The sequence below is a fragment of the Electrophorus electricus genome, chromosome 1, assembly GCF_041902795.1.
Source record: "Electrophorus electricus isolate QZ-2024a chromosome 1, ASM4190279v1, whole genome shotgun sequence".
Lineage (NCBI taxonomy): Eukaryota > Metazoa > Chordata > Actinopteri > Gymnotiformes > Gymnotidae > Electrophorus > Electrophorus electricus.
The window spans coordinates 23332307-23357033 of record NC_137497.1 but is presented as its reverse complement, the minus strand read 5'-3'; the positions used below and the strand labels follow the sequence as shown (position 1 = coordinate 23357033).

Here is a 24727-nt window from a genome sequence, read left to right as displayed (position 1 = left end):
TTATCTGTGTGAGAGAGAGAGAGAGAGAGACAGAACTATTATCTGTGTGTGAGAAAGAGAGAGAGAGCGACAGAACTATTATCTGTGTGTGTGAGAGAGAGAGAGACAGAACTATTATCTGTATGAGAGAGACAGAACTATTATCTGTGTGTGAGAGAGAGAGAGAGAGAGAGAGAGAGAGAGACAGAACTATTATCTGTGTGTGTGTGAGAGAGGGAGAGACAGAACTATTATCTGTGCGAGAGAGAGAAAGAGCGACAACTATTATCTGTGTGTGAGAGAGAGAGAGAGAGAGAGAGAGACACAACTATTATCTGTGTGTGAGACAGAGAGAGAGAGAGAGAGAGAGAGAGACAGAACTATTATCTGTGTGAAAGAGAGACAGAACTATTACCTGTGTGTGAGAGAGAGAAAATGAGAGAGACCGACAGAACTATTATCTGTGTGAGAGAGAGACAGAACTATTACCTGTGTGTGTGTGAGAGAGAGAGAGAGAGAGAGACAGAACTATATCTGTGTGTGTGAGAGAGAGAGAGACAGAACTATTATCTGTGTGAGAGAGAGACAGAACTATTTTCTGTGTGTGAGAGAGAGACAGAACTATTATCTGTGTGTGAGAGAGAGAGAGAGAGACATAACTATTATCTGTGTGTGTGAGAAAGAGACAGAACTATTATCTGTGTGTGAGACAGAGAGAGAGAGAGAGAGAGAGAACTATTATCTGTGTGATAGACAGAACTCTTATCTGTGTGAGAGAGAGAGAGAGAGAGAGAGAGAGGCAGAACTATTATCTGTGTGAGAGAGAGAGACAGAACTATTATCTGTGTGTGAGAGAGAGAGAGAGACAGAACTATTATCTGTGTGAGAGAGAGACAGAACTATTATCTGTGTGAGAGAGAGAGACAGAACTATTATCTGTGTGTGTGAGAGAGAGAGAGAGAGAGAGAGAGAACTATTATCTGTGTGAGAGACAGAACTCTTATCTGTGTGAGAGAGAGAGAGAGAGAGAGAGAGAGAGAGGCAGAACTATTATCTGTGTGAGAGAGAGACAGAACTATTATCTGTGTGTGAGAGAGAGAGAGACAGAACTATTATCTGTGTGTGTGTGAGAGAGAGAGACAGAACTGTTGTGTGAGACCGAGAGAGAGAGAGAGACAGAACTCTTATCTGTGTGAGAGAGAGAGAGAGAGGCAGAACTATTATCTGTGTGAGAGAGAGAGACAGAACTATTATCTGTGTGTGTGAGAGAGAGAGAGAGACAGAACTATTATCTGTGTGAGAGAGAGACAGAACTATTATCTGTGTGTGAGAGAGAGAGAGACAGAACTATTATCTGTGTGTGTGTGAGAGAGAGAGACAGAACTATTATCTGTGAGAGAAAGACAGAACTATTATCTGTGTGTGAGACAGAGAGAGAGAGAGACAGAGAGAGACAGAACTATTATCTGTGTGAAAGAGAGACAGAACTATTACCTGTGTGTGAGAGAGAGAAAATGAGAGAGACCGACAGAACTATTATCTGTGTGTGTGAGAAAGAGAGACAGAACTATTATCTGTGTGAGATAGAGAGAGAGACAGAACTGTTGTGTGAGACCGAGAGAGAGAGAGAGACAGAACTCTTATCTGTGTGAGAGAGAGAGAGAGAGAGAGAGAGAGACAGAACTATTATCTGTGTGTGTGAAAGAGAGAGAAAGAGAGACAGAACTATTATCTGTGAGAGAGAGAGACAGAACTATTATCTGTGTGTGTGAGAGAGAGAGAGAGAGAGAGACAGAACTATTATCTGTGTGAGAGAGAGACAGAACTATTATCTGTGTGTGAGAGAGAGAGAGACAGAACTATTATCTGTGTGTGAGAGAGAGAGACAGAACTATTATCTGTGAGAGAGAGACAGAACTATTATCTGTGTGAGAGAGAGAGACAGAACTATTTTCTGTGTGTGAGAGAGAGAGACAGAACTATTTTCTGTGTGTGAGAGAGAGAGACAGAACTTATCTGTGTGAGAGAGAGAGAGAGAGAGAGAGACATAACTATTATCTGTGTGTGTGTGAGAAAGAGAAAGAACTATTATCTGTGTGTGTGTGTGTGAGAGAGAGAGAACTATTACCTGTGTGTGAGAGAGAGAAAGAGAGAGAGAGACAAAGAGAGAGACAGAACTGTTATATGTGTGAGAGATAGAGAGACAGAACTATTATCTGTGTGTGAGACAGAGAGAGAGAGAGACAGAACTATTATCTGTGTGTGAGAAAGAGAGAGAGAGAACTATTATCTGTGTGTGAGAGAGAGAGAGAGAGACAGAACTATATCTGTGTGTGTGAGAGAGAGAGAGAGAGACAGAACTATTATCTGTGTGAGAGAGAGAGAGAGAGAGACAGAACTATATCTGTGTGTGTGAGAGAGAGAGAGAGAGACAGAACTATTATCTGTGTGAGAGAGAGACAGAACTATTTTCTGTGTGTGAGAGAGAGAGACAGAACTATTATCTGTGTGTGAGAGAGAGAGAGAGACATAACTATTATCTGTGTGTGTGAGAAAGAGACAGAACTATTATCTGTGTGTGAGACAGAGAGAGAGAGAGAGAGAACTATTATCTGTGTGAAAGAGAGACAGAACTATTACCTGTGTGTGAGAGAGAAAATGAGAGAGACCGACAGAACTATTATCTGTGTGTGTGAGAGAGAGAGAGACAGAACTATTATCTGTGTGAGAGAGAGACAGAACTATTATCTGTGTGTGAGAGAGAGAGAGACAGAACTATTATCTGTGTGTGTGTGAGAGAGAGAGACAGAACTGTTGTGTGAGACCGAGAGAGAGAGAGAGACAGAACTCTTATCTGTGTGAGAGAGAGAGAGAGAGAGAGAGGCAGAACTATTATCTGTGTGTGAAAGAGAGAGAGAGAGAGAGACAGAACTATTATCTGTGTGAGAGAGAGAGACAGAACTATTATCTGTGTGTGTGAGAGAGAGAGACAGAACTATTATCTGTGTGAGAGAGAGACAGAACTATTATCTGTGTGTGAGAGAGAGAGAGACAGAACTATTATCTGTGTGTGTGTGAGAGAGAGAGACAGAACTATTATCTGTGTGTGTGTGAGAAAGAGACAGAACTATTATCTGTGTGTGAGATGGAGAGAGAGAAAGAGAGACAGAACTACCATCTGTGTGTGTGAGACACAGAGAGAGAGAGAACTTGTGTGAGATAGAGAGAGAGAGAGAGAGACAGAACTATTATCTGTGTGAGAGAGAGAGAAACAGAACTATTATCTGTGTGTGAGAAAGAGAGAGAGACAGAACTATTATCTGCGAGAGAGAGAAAGAGCGACAACTATTATCTGTGTGAGACAGAGAGAGAGAGAGAGAGAGAGACAGAACTATTATCTGTGTGTGAGACAGAGAGAGAGAGAGAGAGAGACAGAACTATTATTTGTGTTAGAGAGAGACAGAACTATTATCTGTGTGAGCGAGATGGAGAGAGAGAGAGAGAGAGAGAGAGACAGAACTATTATCTGTGTGAGATTGAGAGACAGAGAGAGAGACAGAACTATTATCTGTGTGTGAGACAGAGAGAGAGACAGAACTATTATATTTCTCTGTGAGAGAGAGAGAGAACTAATAACTGTGTGTGTGTGAGATAGAGGGAAAGAGAGAGAGACAGAACTATTATCTGTGTGTGTGGGAGAGAAAGAGACAACTATTATCTGTGTGAGCGAGAGAGAGAGAGAGAGAGAGAGAGACAGAACTATTATCTGTGTGTGAGATAGAGAGAGAGAGACAGAGAGAGAGAGACAGAACTATTATCTGTGCGAGAGAGAGAAAGAGCGACAACTATTATCTGTGTGTGAGACAGAGAGAGAGAGGGAGAGACAGAACTATTAACTGTGTGTGAGACAGAGAGAGAGAGAGATAGAGAGAGAGAGAGACAGAACTATTATCTGTGTGAAAGAGAGACAGAACTATTACCTGTGTGTGTGAGAAAGAGAGACAGAACTATTATCTGTGTGAGAGAGAGAGACAGAACTGTTGTGTGAGACCGAGAGAGAGAGTGAGAGAGAGACAGAACTATTATCTGTGTGTGTGTGAGAGAGAGAGAGAGAGACAGAACTATTATCTGTGTGAGAGCGAGACAGAACTATTATCTGTGTGTGTGTGAGAAAGAGACAGAACTATTATCTGTGTGTGAGATGGAGAGAGAGAAAGAGAGACAGAACTACCATCTGTGTGTGTGAGACACAGAGAGAGAGAGAACTTGTGTGAGATAGAGAGAGAGAGAGAGAGACAGAACTATTATCTGTGTGAGAGAGAGAGAAACAGAACTATTATCTGTGTGTGAGAAAGTGAGAAAGAGAGAGAGACAGAACTATTGTCTGTGTGTGTGTGTGTGAGAGAGAGAGAGAGAGACAGAACTATTATCTGTGAGAGAGAGAGAACTATTTTCTGTGTGTGTGAGAGAGAGACAGAACTATTATCTGTGTGTGAGAGAGAGAGAGAGAGAGAGACAGAACTATTATCCGTGTGAGAGAGAGAGAGAGATAGGACTATTATCTTTGTGTGTGAGAGAGAGAGAGAGAGAACTATTATCCGTGTCAGAGAGAGAGAGAGAGAGACAGAACTATTATCCGTGTGAGAGAGAGAGAGAGACAGAACTATTATCTGTGTGTTTGTGAGAGAGAGAGAGAGAGAGAGAGAGCGACAGAACTATTATCTGTGTGTGAGAGAGAGAGAGAGACAGAACTATTATCTGCGTGTGTGAGAGAGAGAGAACTATTATCCGTGTGTGAGAGAGAGAGAGAGAGAACTATTATCTGTGTGTGTGAGAGAGAGAGAGAGAGAGAGAGACAGAACTATTATCTGTGTGAGCCCGAGAGAGAGAGAGAGAGAAAGAGAGAGAGGGAGAGAGAGCGACAGAACTATTATCTGTGTGTGAGAGAGAGAGAGAGAGACAGAACTATTATCTGAAAGAGAGAGTGACAACTATTATCTGTGTGTGTGTGAGAGAGAGAGAGAAAGCGAGAGAGACAGAACTATTATCTCTGTGAGAGAGAGAGAGAGAGAGAGACAGAACTGTTGTGTGAGACGGAGAGAGAGAACTAATAACTGTGTTAGAGAGAGTGAGAGAGAGAAAGAGAGACAGAACTATTATCTGTGTGAGATAGAGAGAGAGACAGAGAGAGACAGAACTATTATCTGTGTGTGTGTGTGTGTGTGTGTGTGTGTGTGTGAGAGAGGGAGAGAGAGAGAGACAGACAGAACTGTTATGTGTGAGATAGAGAGACAGAACTATTAACTGTGTGTGAGACAGAGAGAGAGAGAGAGACATAACTATTATCTGTAAGTGTGAGAGAGACAGAGAGAGAGAGTTATAGAGAGACATAACTATTATCTGTGTGAGACCGAGAGAGAGAGAGAGAGAGAGAGAGAGAGACAGAACTATTATCTGTGTGTGTGTGTGTGTGTGTGTGTGTTTCTTTAGGGTGGAGCGCGCAGGGGAGATGAGAATCAAACCAGGACTAAGAAAATGTAAGAAGTAAATGTACACACACACACACACACACACACACACACACACACACACACACACACACACACACACACACTATTTGTGATCTCTCCTCTAATGTCTCTTCTTGTGTGCAGATGTGTGTGATCTCACACTGGACCCAAACACAGCACACACACATCTCTCTCTGTCTGAGGGGAACAGAAAGGTGACGCGTGTGGAGCAGCAGCAGTCGTATCCTGATCATCCAGAGAGATTTGAATACTGGGAGCAGGTTGTGTGTAGAGAGAGTCTGACTGGATGCTGTTACTGGGAGGTTGAGTGGAGTGGGGGATGGGCTGAAATATCAGTGACATATAAAGGAATCAGCAGGAAAGAAGGCAGTTATGACTGTAGGTTTGGATGTAATATAAAGTCCTGGAGGCTGAGCTGCTCTGATAACAGATGCACTGTCTGGCACAATAATAAGGGAACTGCCATCTCTGCCCCCTCCAGCTCCAACAGAGTAGGAGTGTATCTGGACTGGCCCGCCGGCACTCTGTCCTTCTACAGCGTCTCCTCTCACACACACACACTCACACACTTACACACACTCCACTCCACATTCACTGAGCCCCTCTATGCAGGGTTTGGGCTTTGGGATTCTGACTCCTCAGTGTGTGTGTGTGAGCTAGAATAGCCTCCTGTGTCCTGGAGGAACACCTGAGTCTGCAGGGAAACACACACCTCTACACACACAACTGGTGAACATCATACACACATGCCTGCTGAGTATTAAACACACACACACACACACACACACACACACACACACACACACACACACACACACACACACACACACACACACACACACACACACACACACACACACACACACACACACAACACCCTTGTGTGCGTCTCTCTCTCTCACACAGACACACACACAAAATACCACAAAATACACCTGTATCTTTCTCACACACATACACACCTCTCTCTCATACACACTCTTACACACACTACACTTCCTTCTCACACATACACGCTACACACCTCTCTGTCATACACTCTATACCTCTCACTCTTTCACACACACCACTCACTCACAAACACACAGTACATCTCTCCGTAACACACACATAATACACTTCTTTCACACAAACGCATACACAATCCACCTCTCTCTCTCTCACACGCACACACACATACTTTGTCTTTCACACACAAACATGCACTCTACACGTCTCTCACATACACACACACACAGCCTCTCACACACACACATAATATACCTGTCTCTCTCTCTCTCTCTCTCACACACACACACACACACACACACACACACCTCTCTCACACACAAACAGTACAAATCTCTGACACACACACACACACACACACACACACACACACACAAAAAACACCTCTCTCGCTCACACACACACACACACAATACTACAAAATACACCTGTATCTTTCTCTTACAAACATACACACACACCTCTCTCACACACACTCTTACACACACTACACTTCTTTCTCACACATACACGCTACACAGCTTTCTCTGTCTCTTACACACACTACACCTGTCTGTCATACACACACACGAACACACACCTCTCTCACACACACAGTACATCTCTGTGACACACACACACACACACGCACACACACACTACAAGTCTCTTACACAAACGTATGCACACACACACACACACACACACACACACACACACACACACACACACACACACACACACACACACACACACACACACACACGTGTCTTACACAAACGTATGCACACACACACACACACACACACACACAAAAAACACCTCTCTCTCTCTCTCACACACACACACACAAAATACACCTGTATCTTTCTCTCATACGCATACACACTTCTCACACATACACGCTACACATCTCTCTCTGTCATTCACTCTATACCTCTCACTCTTTCACACACACACATACACACACACACACACAAACACAAACACACACACACACAACCACTCACACAGACACTCTAAACCTCTCCCTCTCTCTCTCACACACACACAATAAATGATGCTCAAATAATAGACTGAGCTGCAGTTGATTTCTGTACATATGACATAAATACTGTTCTACAAGTTACACATGCTGTGGAATCATAACCTCACTGTGTTAAACTCTGTACAAATCTACACATTAAAGGTGGAAATCTTTGGAAACTGAAAGGTTTTTCATTCTGTTTTCTGAGTGTTGGAGTGACACACATACAAATGTTGTACACAGTATGAGTGAAATGTATTATAGAAATGTATTGTAAATATTTGAGATGAAATATTATTCTTATAATATGTTACTAGAGTTTAAGTATAATGTTTATCTAGCCAGAATATTTGTATATTTGATTGAAGTAGGTAAAACAAAAGTAGATTAAGAGAAAAATAACTTACCTGTGATTATTTTTGTGGAGAGACTTCCATGTTGTTTTGGAGGGAAAAGAAACCATAGTGTGTTAAAGGGGACTTTTATGGAAAATATGCCTGCCCAAAGACAGGAAGTGACATCACCTCATTTGCTGTTTTTCCATATTTAGGTTTTTAAGGGAAAATTCAAGAGTGATGTTTTGAAGTTGATTGATATTGGAGAATTTATGATTGCTGGACTTTTATCCTTGTAAATGCTAAACTTTCCTTTTTTGAACAATTTTGTATGTTTTTGATGGGATGTGGTTTTTCTTTTGCACTGGAGCACTGGGAGCCAATAAAAACCTTTTCTTTTGTATCCACTTGGAGTGCTTAATGTTACCGCCAGATATTACTGCATTACAGTAGTCCAATCTTGATGTAATAAATGCATGGACCATCTTTTCTGCATCATGTGAGGAGAGTGTTTTGATTTAAATTGTGCATGTGCTCATTATACCAAGGTACTAATTTTTTGTCCCTAATGATTGTATTCTTAAGTGGAGCAACATCATTAAAGGTGCACAGGAACACCACAAACAAAGCACACGGGGCAGAGCTGGGCAGAGATCTATTAATAATAAAGACAGAAACAAGGGCAGTTAAATTCCAAACTTATATCATTCTAAAGGTCTGGAGTACCAAGAGCTGAGCAAAGAGAACAGTGCCCTCACTCAGCTGGTCCGGAAATACAGTTCAGCATTAACACAGTAACACTACACATGCTGAGGACCAGAAAATAACAGCAAACCCAATCAGAATCACCAGAATTACAAACAACATCACTTATTGGGAAACTCAATCAAAATGTTATCTGGCCCTAAATCAAAAGTACAGCGTGGCAGATTACCTAAGAACACTGTCTGATCCAAAACTGAGGTCCACCCTGACCAAGTACAGACTCAGTGACCACCGCCTGGCCATAGAGACCAGCAGACATAAACAGTCCTGTTTACCTGAAGAGCAGAGACTGTGTCAGCAGTGCCAGGACTATAAGATCCAGACAAAGCTGCACTTTCTGAATGAATGTACAACATTTAGACAGATTAGAACTAAATTCTTTAAGAAAATTAGCCACGTATTCCCTGAGTTTAAAAATCTCCCTGATGAGGAGAAGCTGCCGTATGTTGTTGGTGAATATAAAGAGTTCAGCACACTGGCAGCGCTGTACGTTCACTCCTGCCACAGTCTGAGGGACAGTGAGTGACCGTCAGATACCAGAGACATTGTTGTTGTTGTTGTTGTTGTTGTTGTTGCTGCTGTTATTATTATTATTATTGTTGTTGATATTATTATGATTATTATTATAGTTATTATTATTATTATTGGTATTGGTATTATTATTATTATTGGTATTATTATTATTATTGGTATTATTATTGGTATTATTATTATTATTATTATTATTATTATTATTATTGGTATTATTATTAGTATTGGTATTGGGTGTGTTGTAGTTCTATTATTATTGTTGTTGTTACTAATATTGTAAGCGGTTATAATGTTGTTGTTGTCATCTGTTGTTAGTGTTAATGTCTTTATCAAAGCTTTGGCAAGAGAGAGGGAGATGCACACTGGGACCCAGACTCCTGATGGAGGGAGGGAGAGAGAGAGAGAGAGAGAGAGAGAGAGAGAGAGGGAGGGAGGGAGGGTCACACTGTGACAGACTCTGAATGGAGGGAGAGAGTCTCCACTTCTCCATCTGGAGTTCTGGTCCCCTCCCTCTCTCTCCCTACATCCGTAGTCCCGTGCGGCCCTCCCTCTCGTTTCTCTCTCTCTCTATCCCTCTCTCTCTCCCTCTCTCTCTCTCTCTCTCTCTCTCTCTCTCTCTCTCTCTCTCTCTCTCTTTACATCTGGACTTTGGGTCCCCAAGCGGCTCACCCTCTTTCTCCTTCTCCCTCTATTTCTCTCTCTCTCTCTCTCTCTCTCTCTCTCTCTCTCTCTTTCCATCTGGAGTCTGGGTCGTCTCTCTCTCTCTCTCTCTCTCTCTCTCTCTCTTTCCATCTGGAGTCTGGGTCACCTCTCTATCTCTCTCTCTCTTTCCATCTGGAGTCTGGGTCGCCTCTCTCTCTCTCTCTCTTTCCATCTGGAGTCTGGGTCGCCTCTCTCTCTCTCTCTCTCTCTCTCTCTCTCTTTCCATCTGGAGTCTGGGTTGCCTCTCTCTCTCTCTCTCTCTCTCTCTCTCTCTCTCTCTCCAGCCTCTTCTTCTACCTGAGGAGAACCATCTAAGTAAATATTTTCCATCTCTTGGTATGATCTATATTGGTATGGTATACAGCCTAGTTTAGAACTGTGCTGCTCTTCTACGAATCTCCACAGGATCTGAGAGTACAGTACCAGACTTCAAGGCATGTATCCATCTGCTCTGACCATGTTTATGTTCTAAACCAAAGAAAAACTTGGACAGAGAGTACATCTGTGTCACATTCTGAAAAGGAGAATACACCAGAGCCCCCTGTGCCTATACCCCAAGCAGGTTGGCTAGTTTTTTTTGTTTGTTTGTTTTTTTTTTACTTTAAGAGCCTCAATATCCTCCACTACAAATTGTGGAACCCAGCTGTTGGGAAGGGGCAGAGCCACGCCCCCAGACTTGACACAGCCACGCCCCCTGACATGACACAGCCACGCCCCCAGACATGGTGCAGTTGTGACTAAGGAAGGCTTTACCTTCTCACTCTCTCAGCCAGTCTGCTTCATTCTGTCTATCACTATGAGTTACTTGAGCAAAATCTACATCATTTCCTTTACATTTGATTAACTGAAAAAACTGTGTTCTTTTATTCACATCCCCGGCCCCATTAAGTGTTGCCACACTGCACACACTCATTTTGAAAATGAACATTAAATCTAAACAAAAAAGTGTCACAAAAATTAAGCTTCTTACCTTCATCGTTAAGTTGCAGGTTTAGATCAGTAAAACCTTCCTCCTATAAATTGCTTCTCAAACACTGTATAAAACTGTATAAAACCTGCCAGATCTGGAAAGTCCTCTTCCACCCGAACCCCTTTTGCATGTTTTGTATTTTCCAAGGATGTTCTGATCATTTTCAAAGTACACATTTCTCGAGGTCCACAGGGCTGTTAATACAAGGAAACGTTTCTTTCCTGATATCATTCTGACACATAGGTAAACAGGAATGGAAAAGACCTCCTGCAGCTCTGACAAAATCTGGGTCTGTACATTGTCAACAGTAGGTTATGAGGGGACTCTTTGGGGAGGTCCACCTTTTGCTCACCTCTTGGCAATACAGTGGATTACATGATAACAGTACATTCTCTCTCAGTACATTCACTGTAAAGCTACTAACCCCTCTGTCTGATCACAGCCACATCACTGTGTTCATTAATAGGACAGAGACTAGCAGTGCTGCACCCACACAGACCAGTCAGCTGTTTAATACCAGGAGACGATACAGATGGGCCCAAAACAGCACAGAGGAGTTCCAGAAAGCTCTCAAGAAATTCAAACACTTTTAGACACATTTCTTGAACACTCTTAATAAATCTAAATAAGAAGAATTGGCTTTTCAAAACACATATTGGATAACACATGTTAAATCACTTTACAATCAATTACTCAAAAATACAAGACCTGAACAAAAGCATATAACTGAAAAATTTAATATATTAGAACTAAAAATAAAGGACTTCTAGAATCCCTTGGACTCACCCACTACTGAGCAGGAACTTAGAAATCAAATTTCTACTCTTAAAACCAAAAAAAGCAAGTGGGTCTGATGGCATTTGAAATGAAATGATTAAACACCCAAGTAAAAAAATCCTGAAAAAGACCAAAACCATCATTTTCCAAAAAGAGCCAGATCTCAGGCAAACACACCACACAAGTTTCACATTATGAACACAAACACTAGAAACCTGTACAAATTACAATTACTCAGGATTAAAGATTACTTCAACTGGAAACTTCAATCCAGCAGTCAGTCAACTGAGAGAGAAAACACGCAGGGCATTCTGTGCAATCAAATGTCAAATTCACATTCAAATACCAATTCAAATTTGGCTCAAAATATTCCAGTCTATCATACAACCAATTCTGCTGTATGGTTGTGAACCATTTCACTGCGAGTTATACTGCATATGACTATGTATGTGACAAATAAACCAAACTTGAAGTGTGAGGGCCACTCACAATGGATCAAACACCCAGCTGAAATTATGCACTCTGAATATCCTGAAAGTGCACAGGAAAACAACAAATAATGCCTGTAGAGCTGAATTAGGCCAATTTACACTATTATTCCAAATTCAAAAAAGGATTATTAAATACTGGCTATACTTAAAAAAAACGGTGACTACCACTGGTACCACTATAAAGCCCTGCAGTGCCAAGAGCTGAGCAGAGAAAAGAGTCCCTTCACACAGCTGGTTTCCTCACACAGCAGGTCCCCTCACACAGCTGGTCCCCTCACACAGCTGGTACCCTCACACAGCAGGTCTTCCACACAGCTGGTATCCTCACACAACTGGTCCCCTCACACAGCTGGTCCCCTCACACAGCAGGTCCCCTCACACAGCTGGTCCCCTCACACAGCAGGTCCCCTCACACAGCTGGCCCTGACACTGAGTTCATTAACAAACACTAACACTGTAACACACCAGGACCAGTCTGAAATACAAACAAACAATCAGACCAAACCAAATGATAACACTACAAAAGCTAAACTACATTAACCGTTGGAACACACAAACACAAGCTCAAAGCATAATGCACTGTTATCTGACCCTAAAATGTCAGTACACTGTAGCAGACTACCTGTACAAAGTGAGTGCCATTAAACACAGAAATACGTTGACAAAGTACAGACTCAGGGAACACAGCCTGCCCATCCAGACCAGCCAATATAAGTCATGCAGTCTGCAGAAGAGCAGAGACTCTGTCAGCAGTGTAAAAATGACACTGTAGAGACAGAGCTGCACTTTCTCACTGAATGTGAAACATTCAGTCAAACACAACAAATTTACTTTACAAAATTTGAGACGACCGACCCCAACTCTAAGTATCTATCGAACACTGACAAATTGTCCATCCTATTGGGTGAAAAGAAAGCAGCGCTTTAACTGGACAATATACAGCTCCAGAAAAAAATAAGAGACCACTCCAATTGTTTCTTAAATCAGCATCTCCACATGTACAGCAGCCCTTCCATTCAAGTGTTTGTTGAAATCCTTCACAGACAGACCTCATTCTACTTAATGAGATGCTGAATAGGTGATCACCTTAACAAAATCCTGTTCTAACGAGCAACAGGATAAAAACCACTGCTGCTGTCATCACTATTCTCTTGTTATAGAACCAGCTGGATGGGAAAAGCAGTGCTAGGACTACCCAAAAATTAGTATAGTCAAAATACAGCTACAGACCATGCCAAAAGAGTTGAAAGGAAAGTGTCTTAATGAGGAAAGCTTTACTGGCAGAGGGATACAGTGAGCATCAGGTTGCTTCTATCTTGAAAATTTCAAAAACTGCGGTTCATAAGTACACAGTCAAGCAGCAAACACATGGGACAGCAACAGCTCCAGACTGGCAGACTCTCTACCGACCATGACGATCGCCGCCTCATTCGAATGTCACTTAACACCCGTAAGATGATGTCAAGTGACCTACAAAATGAATGGCATGCAGCAGCTGGGGTGAATTGCACAGCAAGGACAGTTCAAAACAGGCTTCTGGAGGCAGGGCTGAAGTCATGCAAAGCTAGAAAAAAGCTCTTCATCAATGAGAAGCAAAGAAGAACCAGACTGAAGTTTGCAAAAGACCATAAGGATTGGACCGTAGAGGACTGGAGTAAGGTCATCTTCTCTGATGAGTGCAATTTTCAGCTTTGTCCAACACCTGGTCATGTAATGGTTAGATGAAGACCTGGAAAACCTACAAGCCAGAGTGTCTTGCACCCACTGTGAAATTTGGTGCAGGATCGGTGATGATCTGGGGTTGTTTCAGCAAGACTGCAATCGGGCAGATTTCTCTTTGTGAAGGACACATAAATCAAGCCACTTACCAAACTGTGCTGGAAGAAACTTGCTTCCTTCTGCTCTGATAATGTTCCCCAACTCTGATGATTGTTTTTTTCAACAGGGCAATGCTCCTTGTCACACAGCCAGGTCAATCAAAGTGTGGATGATGTACCACCAGATCAAGAGCCTATCATGGTCAGCCCAATCTCCAGACCTGAACCCCATTGAAAACCTCTGGAATGTGATCAAGAGGAAGATGGATGGTCACAAGCCATCAAACAAAGCTGAGCTCCTGGAATTTCTTTGCCAGGAGTGGCAAAAAGTTATCCAACAGCAATGTGAAAGACTGGTGGAAAGCATGCCAAGATGCATGAAAGCTGTGATTAAAAATCAAGGTTATTCCACCAAATATTGATTTCTTGACTCATCCTATGTTGAAATATTAGTACTGTGTGGTTTATAAATGAATATGAGCTTGTTTTCTTTGCATTATTTGTGGTCTGAAATTTCTGTAACTGTTTTATTCTTTTGACCATTAGTCATTTTCATTAAAAAATCATGCTCTAAAATACAATATATTTATCTGGAATTTGGAAGAAATGTTGCCAGTAGTTTATGGAATAAAACAAAACTGCTCAGCCTGGTCAAACACATACACATCAATTGTAAAACGGGAGAAACTGTTAATTTTGTAGTGGTCTCTTGTTTTTTAATGGTACCAATTGAGACAACTTAAATGAACATTTAACACTGTTATTTTCTGCACTGTTTGCTTAAGTATATCTGTACTCTGTCAGCAGGGCACTTATTTTAAATAAAAACCTCCACAGGTAATAAAAAATAAATAAAGAAGACCCACCCCTCACCCCCCGCCCAACCTTCTCAGTCGACGGCAGGAAGGAAAATAACAATGCCAGTGCTGATTATAAAAAAGACATTTAATTGGCCAATGAATCGGTCGACCACTACTTCACCTTGTGCTTCATGATAAACAACTGACATGGTGAGGTCTCGTACGGAGGTCTAGGATCCATTCCTCAGCTATGATTCTACACCAATAAATTCCCCTCCAAAAAAAGAAACCCAATTACCATAGCAACATGTTGTCACGGTTAGTCCCTCCCAGCTTCTGTGTTCCGTGTGTTCCTGTCTTGTGTATTTTAGTTCCATTTCGCAGTTTCGTTTTCTCCGCCCCTCGTTTGATTTTCCACACCTGTCCCTCGTTTAGTTCATGTATTTAAACAGTGTCTTGTGCCCTATGTTTTGGTTGTTCATGGCATATGCGTGTTCATGGTGGTTGTTAGGCTTCATTGCGTTTGGTGAATGTTTTTGAAAGCCCGTATATGCACGTATTTAAGTTTGTACTCCGTTCCTTCGTTTTTCCTAGCCTTTGTTATAGCCTGCTTCCCCTGTTTGCCTTTGTGTGTTTTGTTTGTTTGCTCATGTATCCACGTACTCTCCGTGTTGGCTCTATCACCCTGGACTGCTACAATGACTCTGATTTTGGATTTGCCCGTAATAAATCTTGTTCTTCTCTGCTCTCACGTCCGCCTCCTTACCGCTCACTTACATTTGTACAGGTCATTTACTGAACAGTTCTGTGGTTACCACTGTATTTATCACCCATTCCACACTGCCACTCAGTTTTTAACTGTTTATATGTGATTGTCATGTAAGAGAGAGTTAAACTGATGAAATATAAATGACCACTGTGAACCACAAACTTTACTTGGTGCTGAAATCGATTCAGTAATGAACCTTCATTAATTCTAATTAACAAAAACCTTATAGCTAGACCTGCCTAATCATGAACACACAACTTTTTTTTCTATTGTTGGCAGTGCCTATTCCCATGCTGACACTGGTGCAAAACAGCCAAGAGATCCATCACAAATAGTTGAAATGACAATAAAGGTTTAGCCAGCAGGGGGGTTTGTGTGCACATGAAGCCTCGAGATATGAACCTTTTTTTGAACCAACTGGATGGAAAGCTTGAAGGATTCATCTGGCCATCACTACAAAAACAAACAAAATGTTAAAAAAAAAAGAGAATTTAGTATTTACAAGTTACAAGTTCAATAAAAGAAATCCAGCAATCATAAATTCTCCAACATAAGTCAACATCAAAACTCCACTCTTGAAATTTCCATTGGAAACTAATACAAGGAAAAACAGGAAATTGGGTGATGTCACCTCCTGTCTTTAAGCAGGACAATTCCCCATAAATCTCCCCTTCAAAGACAACATGGAAGACTCTCCACAAAAAAAAATCAAAAGTAAGGGTTTTTTTTAATAGACTTTTGTTTTACCTACTTAGTTAAAATATACAGACTTTGCTGTGTTAATCCTGTGTTTTAATTTACATATATATATATATATATATATATATATGTATGTATATAAACACAGCATATGTGCATCTCAAACACAGTCCATATGAACACACTGTGGTGGAGGGTAACTATCACAAGACATTACACTCATACTGTGTACATCTGCACCTGTATCACTCCACCACACAGAAAACAGAATGAAAAATCTTTCCCAGTTTCCAAAGATTTCCAACTTTAATGTGTAGATTTGTACAGAGACTTCAACACAGCGAGTTATGATTCCATAGCATGTATAACTTGTAGAACAGTGTGTATCAGAAATCAGAAATCAACTGCAGTCAGTGTAGATGGTGGGGTTGCTCATAACTTCGATAAGATTTGTCGCTCCGGGGGTTCCGTATCTTGGAAGGTAAGCCCATTTCTAATCCAGGACTAGTGTCTGCAATTTTTTCTGCATGTACACTACCAGCTTGGCTGGCTATCGTAACGGTCAAGGGTCATGACACAACCTCTGAGTCTGACACGGCCACTGGCAATGCTTCAGCAGATGAGATCCCACATTGGGCAGCTGTTAATGCCCCCTCATGCCCATACGCTATATCCTCGATGTGTGAAGCTATCGCCATGTTTTCTCATTGCTTTGTGCCGAATAATATCAATCTGCGTTTCTTACAAGCTCAGAGTACACAACAGGACTGCTCTCACTGGGTTGATTAGGGCTGTAGTCCTGATTAAAATGGTCTAATCCGTGACCCGGAGGGGCGTGTCACCCTTCCTAAATCTATTTTGCCATTTCTTGTGCGCCATTTTCATGGGATTTCACATGTTGCACAAAGGGGGAGTGACGGCTAACATTCAAAAACAGTTTTGTATTCCTGCAAAACGTCTCACTGTAAAACTCCTCCTAGATAGCTGTTTAACCTGTGCCAGAAGCAACCAACACAAGCCAAATATGATGCCATACTGGCTCAAGAATATTCCTTTCAGTGTCTACAGATAGACTTTATGCACATTCCACCTTGTGGTCAGTTGAAGTACTTGCTAGTGATTGTAGACAGGTTTTCCAAGTGCAATGAGGCGTTTCCTTATTCTAAGGAAGACTTTCAACAGGCCTGTCATCCCACTGGAACTTACGCTAACTTAATTTAGATTTAAAAAACTGATCAAAATGTTTCCTCTTTCCTTTAAATCATCACATCCGTGTTCAGGGAATTCTTGCATCCTTATGGGACTCCCAGGAAGTTCAAGAAACACATGTAAGAGCCCTGCTGTTCACACTGCCTTCTGTAATGCTAGTCAGATGTTTCTATCAACAAGAATACAAAACAAAAAACAACAAAACTCCCCAAAAACTGTTCAAACCATCATAAAACAATAAAACTGTTCTAGGTACAGCTGCAATTTAGCGATTCCTGAAAAATGTATTTTCATCTCAATCAGTTCCACTCCTTAGTCCTCTGTGTTTCTTTGCACCTATAAGGCTTGTCTTGTACATACTGTTTGTTGGTGGAGTTGTTTGTGTTTACATTGCTTGTTTACACTCACCTGCTGTCAGAGGGTATATGTATTTTTTCTGTCATTTAGGCATCTGATAAAGTGAAAAAGGAATTAATCTACAAAACCAGAGTCGATCTACTAACAGGTGGTAGTGTTGTAACACTGACAGTGGTAGAAAAGAGAATTTTTTTAAAACCAGAATTTATTTTTCACATTACATTCTATATTAAATAAAAAATAAATTTACTTCAGATCTCAAGGCAGAGCTGTCTACTGTATGGCAAATAGTAAATTGTTAATACAGAGATTTAATTAAGTATTTAATGCAGATCATTCGTATTGGCTGAATGAACCTTTCACTCTTCTGTCATGTCTATCTGCCTAACTATCAGGTGTGTGTGTTGTTGTTTTTTTCTCTCTCTCTCACACACACACACACACACTCTCTCACATTCTCTCTCCCTCCCGCTCTCTCTCTCTCACACACACACACACACACACACACACACACACACACACACACACACACACACACACTCTCTCTCTCACATTCTCTCTCTCTATCTGTCTCTCTCAATGTCACATTCTCTCACTCTCACTCTTGCATGCTGGCCTTCGGTAACACTGCCCTCCACCACCTGCACCTCCCGTTCTCCACCTGTACCTTGTGGCCTCTGCCCCCTGCCCTGCCCTGCCCTGCCCTGCCCTTCCACCCCACCTGGCTGACTGAGAGAGTACTTGGCCATTCCAGCCAATATGAGCATCAGCTGTTACAGAGGACAGACGAGTGTCACACAGTACACTGATCTAAGCCCTCTATTCACCCCTACACTGATCTAAGCCCTCTATTCACCCCTACACTGATCTAAGCCCTCTATTCACCCCTACACTGATCTAAGTCCTCTATTCACCCCTACACTGATCTAAGCCCTCTATTCACCCCTACACTGATCTAAGCCCCCTATTCACCCCTACACTGATCTAAGCCCTCTATTCACCCCTACACTGATCTAAGCCCTCTATTCACCAGTACACTGATCTAAGCCCTCTATTCACCCCTACACTGATCTAAGCCCTCTATTCACCCCTACACTGATCTAAGCCCTCTATTCACCCCTGCACTGATCTAAGCCCTCTATTCACCCCTGCACTGATCTAAGCCCTCTATTCACCCCTACACTGATCTAAGCCCTCTATTCACCCCTACACTGATCTAAGCCCTCTATTCACCCCTACACTGATCTAAGGCCTCTATTCACCCCTACACTGATCTAAGCCCTCTATTCACCCCTACACTGATCTAAGGCCTCTATTCACCAGTACACTGATCTAAGCCCTCTATTCACCCCTACACTGATCTAAGGCCTCTATTCACCAGTACACTGTAATGATACATTGCAAACTGCCCTGACTGCCTCTGTCTCAAATGCAGAGCTCCAGTGTAAGATCTGTCATCAACTCCACTAGCCAGCAGTCTGGCAGGAATGATCCACAAAGCATCAGCTATTATGGATCTCTGTATGGACCTCCATTCTCAGACGAGGACCATGGCAAGACTTTAAGGCCCATGCAGTCAAGAGTTTGCCAGTCTAAGACCACATCCTGTTTTATTAATGGACTAAACAAGGTGCAGTTTGTTTGAGTCGAAACATCTGGTTTATGAAGCTCATGTGATACACCCGTCATCTTTAACCCAAACTGGATCAACGGCACCAGTCGTTGAAGCTATGGTGGCATTCACGACAAATAAACAAAGAAGGATATACGACTGGAGGAGAGCGGCTCAAAGTGGTGTGTGTTCTACTGCTTGCGGTGAGCTAGGAGAGTGGTGGATGTTGTATAAAGGCTTCGTCCTAGAGGGCCATTATGGTGTTTTTTTGCTAGCCATTCATACCATTCTATTACTATCCAGTGATCCTTTAACAGCTCCTCTGTGCAGTTGCTTCTAAACCTCCAAACAGTTTCCTTGTATGTTCTCCAGGCCCTCTCTATATGCTGGGTGTGAGCCCCTGTAGGAGCATCCATGTATGATATACTGTGGTTAACTGTGTAATGTCTGTAGCCAAGCTGAGACAGAGCCTGCCGGTAGACACGCCACTCACCACTGAGGATTGTGGATCCCCTCCTTACATGCTGAATGATAAGTGGCACTAGTTCCTTTCTGGACCTTTTCTGAACTAGGTGAAGAACTGGCTCTCTTTGTTTAGTGTGGACAGCATTTTCACCCAGCATCCCAGAGACCCACTGCCTCCTCCACAACGCCCCAGCCATCCACCCTCTTCCATACTGTGTAACATAAAAAGTAAAGCATTAATACATTAATTAAGAACTATTAACAAGATGAAAGAATTAAAGGTATGAAGCATGAAGACTTGTATGTCCATTATACATTATTAAGACTATACAAAATTCTATACCCACATAAAATATGCACCTGCATTTCTTCTATGCCTGAAGTTACTCTCATCTATGACAGTGAACTGTCTGCATCCTCCTTTCCTTCTTCTGAGTTCTTCCATCGCCACCACACAAGCCTCTCTCACTTTCTTAGACATTTTTGACAAGAAACGAGAAAACCTGAAGGGACATAATAGTGCTAAATTTATTAAATAATTTAATAACTGTATTTAACACTTCCTTACTTAGATATTGAATGTACTCAGTAAAATTGTGAAGTTTATTTGTTAATTAAGTTAATTTGTTCATGTAAACTGTTCTGGTTATTTTGCTTCTTTTAATCAAACAATTGACTTGATTTGAATAAAACCAATTAACCTGCTTGTTACACATGGATGTTTGAGATTGCAACGTTAAAATATTTTTACACTACAGAAAGTGTCTAGATGTTCTGAACAAAAATCTGTTTGATTACAGTTCAAATGGCCACTCAGTTCACACTTGTTGTATAAAGTAAGACACATAAGCCTGCGTGTGTTAGCTGCTCCCTCCTGTACACAGATGTCATCCCTTTGAAGAGACACATCAGAACACTAAACACAGAGTTGTGTCTGATTGATCTCCTCGTCTGCCTTCCCCTGAGCACAGCACGTTGACACCTCCTGTATGAAAACAATATGTACCAGGATAGCGATCTGTACAGAGTCTAACAGTCTAGACCCAACGTTACATGTCCTGCCTATTTAACACTGTTAAATTACTATTTGATGTTAGAATGTGCGAAAATCACAATGAAAAATGCTTGTAATTAATCTCTGCATTCTTTAAGGGACAACGTTATTTGATAAAGTCTACGTTAGCTAGAAAGTTTAATTTAAGATAAAGTTACAGTAAAACATCTAAGTAAACTCGTTAGCCTACCATTCATAGCAGTCCCAGCAGTCGCTGTTGTGTAGTTTCATTTTGTGGTGACAAAGATTGCGTTTCATCTTTCTTTGTAGTACTATTTTGCAGCCACTTTATTAATTTCAAATGTTTTCTTTTTGATTTCTTGCCCTCCATCAGCTTCCTCAATTTCTTCGGCATTTTGGCTCAATTAAAACCGGATGCCTCCCCTTTACATTTGTTATACTGGAATTTATGGCATTCCAGATTATCATCAAGCTTTTAAACTTAACAATACAATGAATAATACATATAAATGTTTTTTATATTGTACATGTTTATATTCAGCAGACCCATTAATATTTTCTGGACAAACAGCTCTTTGTGAATTTCATATAAACCATCAACAGTAAAGGTGGAGCGTTCGTGGACGTTGGAGTTCATTCAGGTCTGCGCCTCTAATGAGGAGACGCCGGTACAGGTGTGTTTGGAGTCGGATGACAGTGGAGATCAGCACAGCACCTGACACTCCTCCACACAATACACAAAGAAGAAGAGAGTTCACAGTTCAGAGAGAAAACCAGGGCAAAAATCATCAAAAAACAAAACAAAACAGCCAAGACACTGGAGAGAAATACAGATGGAGAGGCTGGAACAGGTCAATGCTGTACTGTACTGTAGCTACAGTGCAGCTAAACTAGCGTTAGCTAGAAATCAACATTAGCAGATGTGTTTTCAGTAGTTTTCTTGAATACTAACATTAGTGGGTTATGCTTGAACAACGCCATGGTAGTTCACCGTCTTTATGACCTTTAGTACATTTTATTCAGTATGAGTGGAATCTGAACACATCCGCTTTGTTAGATTACTCTGAAAGAAAGCTGTCGTACGTTAGCCAACTAGCTAGTAAACTAGCGCGACTGGAAAAGGTGCCGAACACCAGCTGACTGTCTCCGGATTACAGTGGAGATCAGCACAGCCGGTTTCTCCTGTTGTCTGAAGTTTAGCCCTTCGATCCGTTTTCGGTATGTTTTACGCTCTGGTTCTTTACCTGGCTTTTATTCCCCGTCTACGTACGTCAAGAATGTAAAAGTGAGATTTAATGGGCGAAATTAGCAGGCTCGAGCGACGGAGCTAGCTCGCTAAATCGGTCGCTCGTCTCGGTCATTTATGTGTAAAATACAGAGTGTCTGACTATCTGGCTAGATGACATTAAAATGGCTGATTAAATGCACCCAATTAGCTTGCATGCGTGTCCGAAGTGGTGCTTCACAACTCGAGATCGACCGTATTGCGGTATTGTCTGTACTGTCTGTATTGCAGACGTGCAGCGGTGTACCGCGTTCATTGTAAGTGTTCACTAAGCAAACCGCGACCGTGTCGGTACTATTCTATATGTGGCACTGATGTGTGTGTTCTTCTTTCTACAGTTTGGGTATTGACTAGGGATTCAAGTAAGTAGCCTGTCAAAGATTTATGCGTGCGCATGTAGTATTTTGTCTCCACAGACGTGCGTGCGCACGATGTCTCTTCCTCTCGTTACCTTTTGGACAGAATTGGACTGCTCAGTGGCCCAGCGTCAGCCACCTTGTCCAGGCCGTGTGCCTGGCGCTTTGTCGACTTCATCTGGCCGGTCAGACCATCGTCGGAGTCAGGGTGAACAGGTGGGTTGTCGTCATGAGGGACTACGGTGTCATCTGGGACGTAGTCCTCAGCAGCCCCGGCCTCATGGCCCAGACCCGTATTCAACTTTTTGAGTTGAATCAGCAGACACTGACCCAGTGCTGAGTTTACCGGGTTTTATATTGACCTTATTAGCACTGTGGACTATAAAGGCTGAGCACTAATAGGCTGGGCTGCATTTTTCGTTACGGGTACAATGCAAGGAACAAAAAGCAGGAACAGGATGTTCTGCACCTGAGCGTTGGCCAGTCCAACACTCCCATGTTGGCCCTGAAACCTCTCCCTCCCGCGCTGAGTAAGCTCCCAGAGCGTCTGACTCACGGGCACCCTGCTTTTGACTTTAACATCCAGCAGGATGTGTCTGGGTAGGCTTCCCAGCGTGTCCGAGGCCAGCCTCCTCTTCCTCCCAGTGAGACCCTAGCACTAATGGATATGTAGATGTCGGAGAGTGATGTCTTATTATTGGTCTTATTTTGGCACAAATATATTTTACCTGGTTTTTCAGTGATAGACACTTCTGACCTTTTTTCAAAAATGCCGGTAACTCAGATACCACAGGTGCAAACTAAAATTAATTTCTTTACTCATAATGTCTTTAATCATATAGTCAATGTGTCAGCAATCCCTCTTCTGGCCAACAGAGGTCCTCCTAATCTGCAGTGCCATGGTATGAAACATTCATTGAAGTTTAGATTGTTGAGGAGTTCAATTAACTCACTGACTCAGTAGCCACGTGTTCTTGTACTATCTTAGTGTTTTTGAAGATGATCTTACATATAAAATATGCATGTTACACCATATACATAAAAGACACATTTTACATGCTTTTTATGTGTAAGACTCACCAAAACCATATCTCATAGCTAGAAACACTACCAACCACAATATGAAAGTCCTCTGTAGTGACAGGTGGATCCTTTTGAGTTTCTCTCTACACTGCACTGGCCAAATCTGTCAGCTTCTTCTGTAGCAGAAAACAAACACATAATACAACATCAAGTTGACAAGACATTGAGAACAGCAATTAATGACTGAGAAAACAATTTGACCGTGGATGTCTAAGCATTACATAAGCCCAATTTTGTACTGATATATCAGCCCTTATTTATCTCTGACCATCTTTCAGACTGGGTCACAATCATACTTCCTTTTGTTGAGTTTTAGCCAATTGAGCCACAAAAAGTGAAGCTAAACAAAACAGAAAAAAGACCAGTTTGTTTCATACTGTTGAAAAGTTCACAGATCAGGTGCAATGTCTACAACCAGCTTAAAACGTTTGACAACTGCAGAAAAACCTATGTTGTCAAGCTCAGTGAGGCCCACAACCGAAATACATATAGAGATATGTGACGTGAATAACAGTACACAAAGGCTGATTTTTGTTAATTTTCATTGGAAGATACTGTACATAACATATGTGACTGACAGATTCCCTAAAGAATGATTAGAACATTATTTGATGCCAGTTCTGTCGCCCCTTGTCTGGTATTCTCTGCCTTACTTCATTGTTCTCACATGTTTTTCTCACTTGTAATTGTGTATATATACCTTGTGTTTGTGTATATACATATATATACTGTGTTCATATTGTGTATATACACAACCTATGTATATACTGAGGTAATAAAAAGAGTGTTTACAGGGAAAAGAGGTTTTTAACATTAAATTAGACATATTAATAACATAAAACATAAGGGAGTATAGAGATTCTGTGTCCTCTCAGTGTAACGCGAGTGCCGAAGGGTGTGGAGCAGGATGCACAGACTCTCTCGACGTGGACAAACATTTATTTACATAAAACATAAAGACTATAGTGGCATTCCATATAACACAAACAGTGAACATAGAGACACTTAACACTAACAATTTTTAACATTAACACAAGCTAGACAAACATGGTTACGAATGTTACATTTAGACATTAACTCACAAACAACATGCTACATCAACGATGACCAACAACACTGCACACACTGATGCAGGTTTAAATACACAAAGCCAAACAAGGTGCAG

At 41.6% G+C, this 24727-nt stretch overlaps 1 protein-coding gene across 1 annotated transcript; it reads left to right on the top strand.

Annotated features, from left to right (window-relative positions):
• The first annotated feature begins 1699 nt into the window (after positions 1 to 1699).
• Positions 1700 to 8262, top strand: LOC118240895 (stonustoxin subunit beta-like). Its single transcript, XM_081712695.1, has 2 exons — positions 1700 to 5516; positions 5634 to 8262. Exons 1-2 carry the CDS (start codon positions 5489 to 5491, stop codon positions 6173 to 6175), a joined length of 570 nt encoding a protein of 189 aa, XP_081568821.1. The 5' UTR covers positions 1700 to 5488; the 3' UTR covers positions 6176 to 8262.
• Positions 8263 to 24727: the final 16465 nt, after the last annotated feature.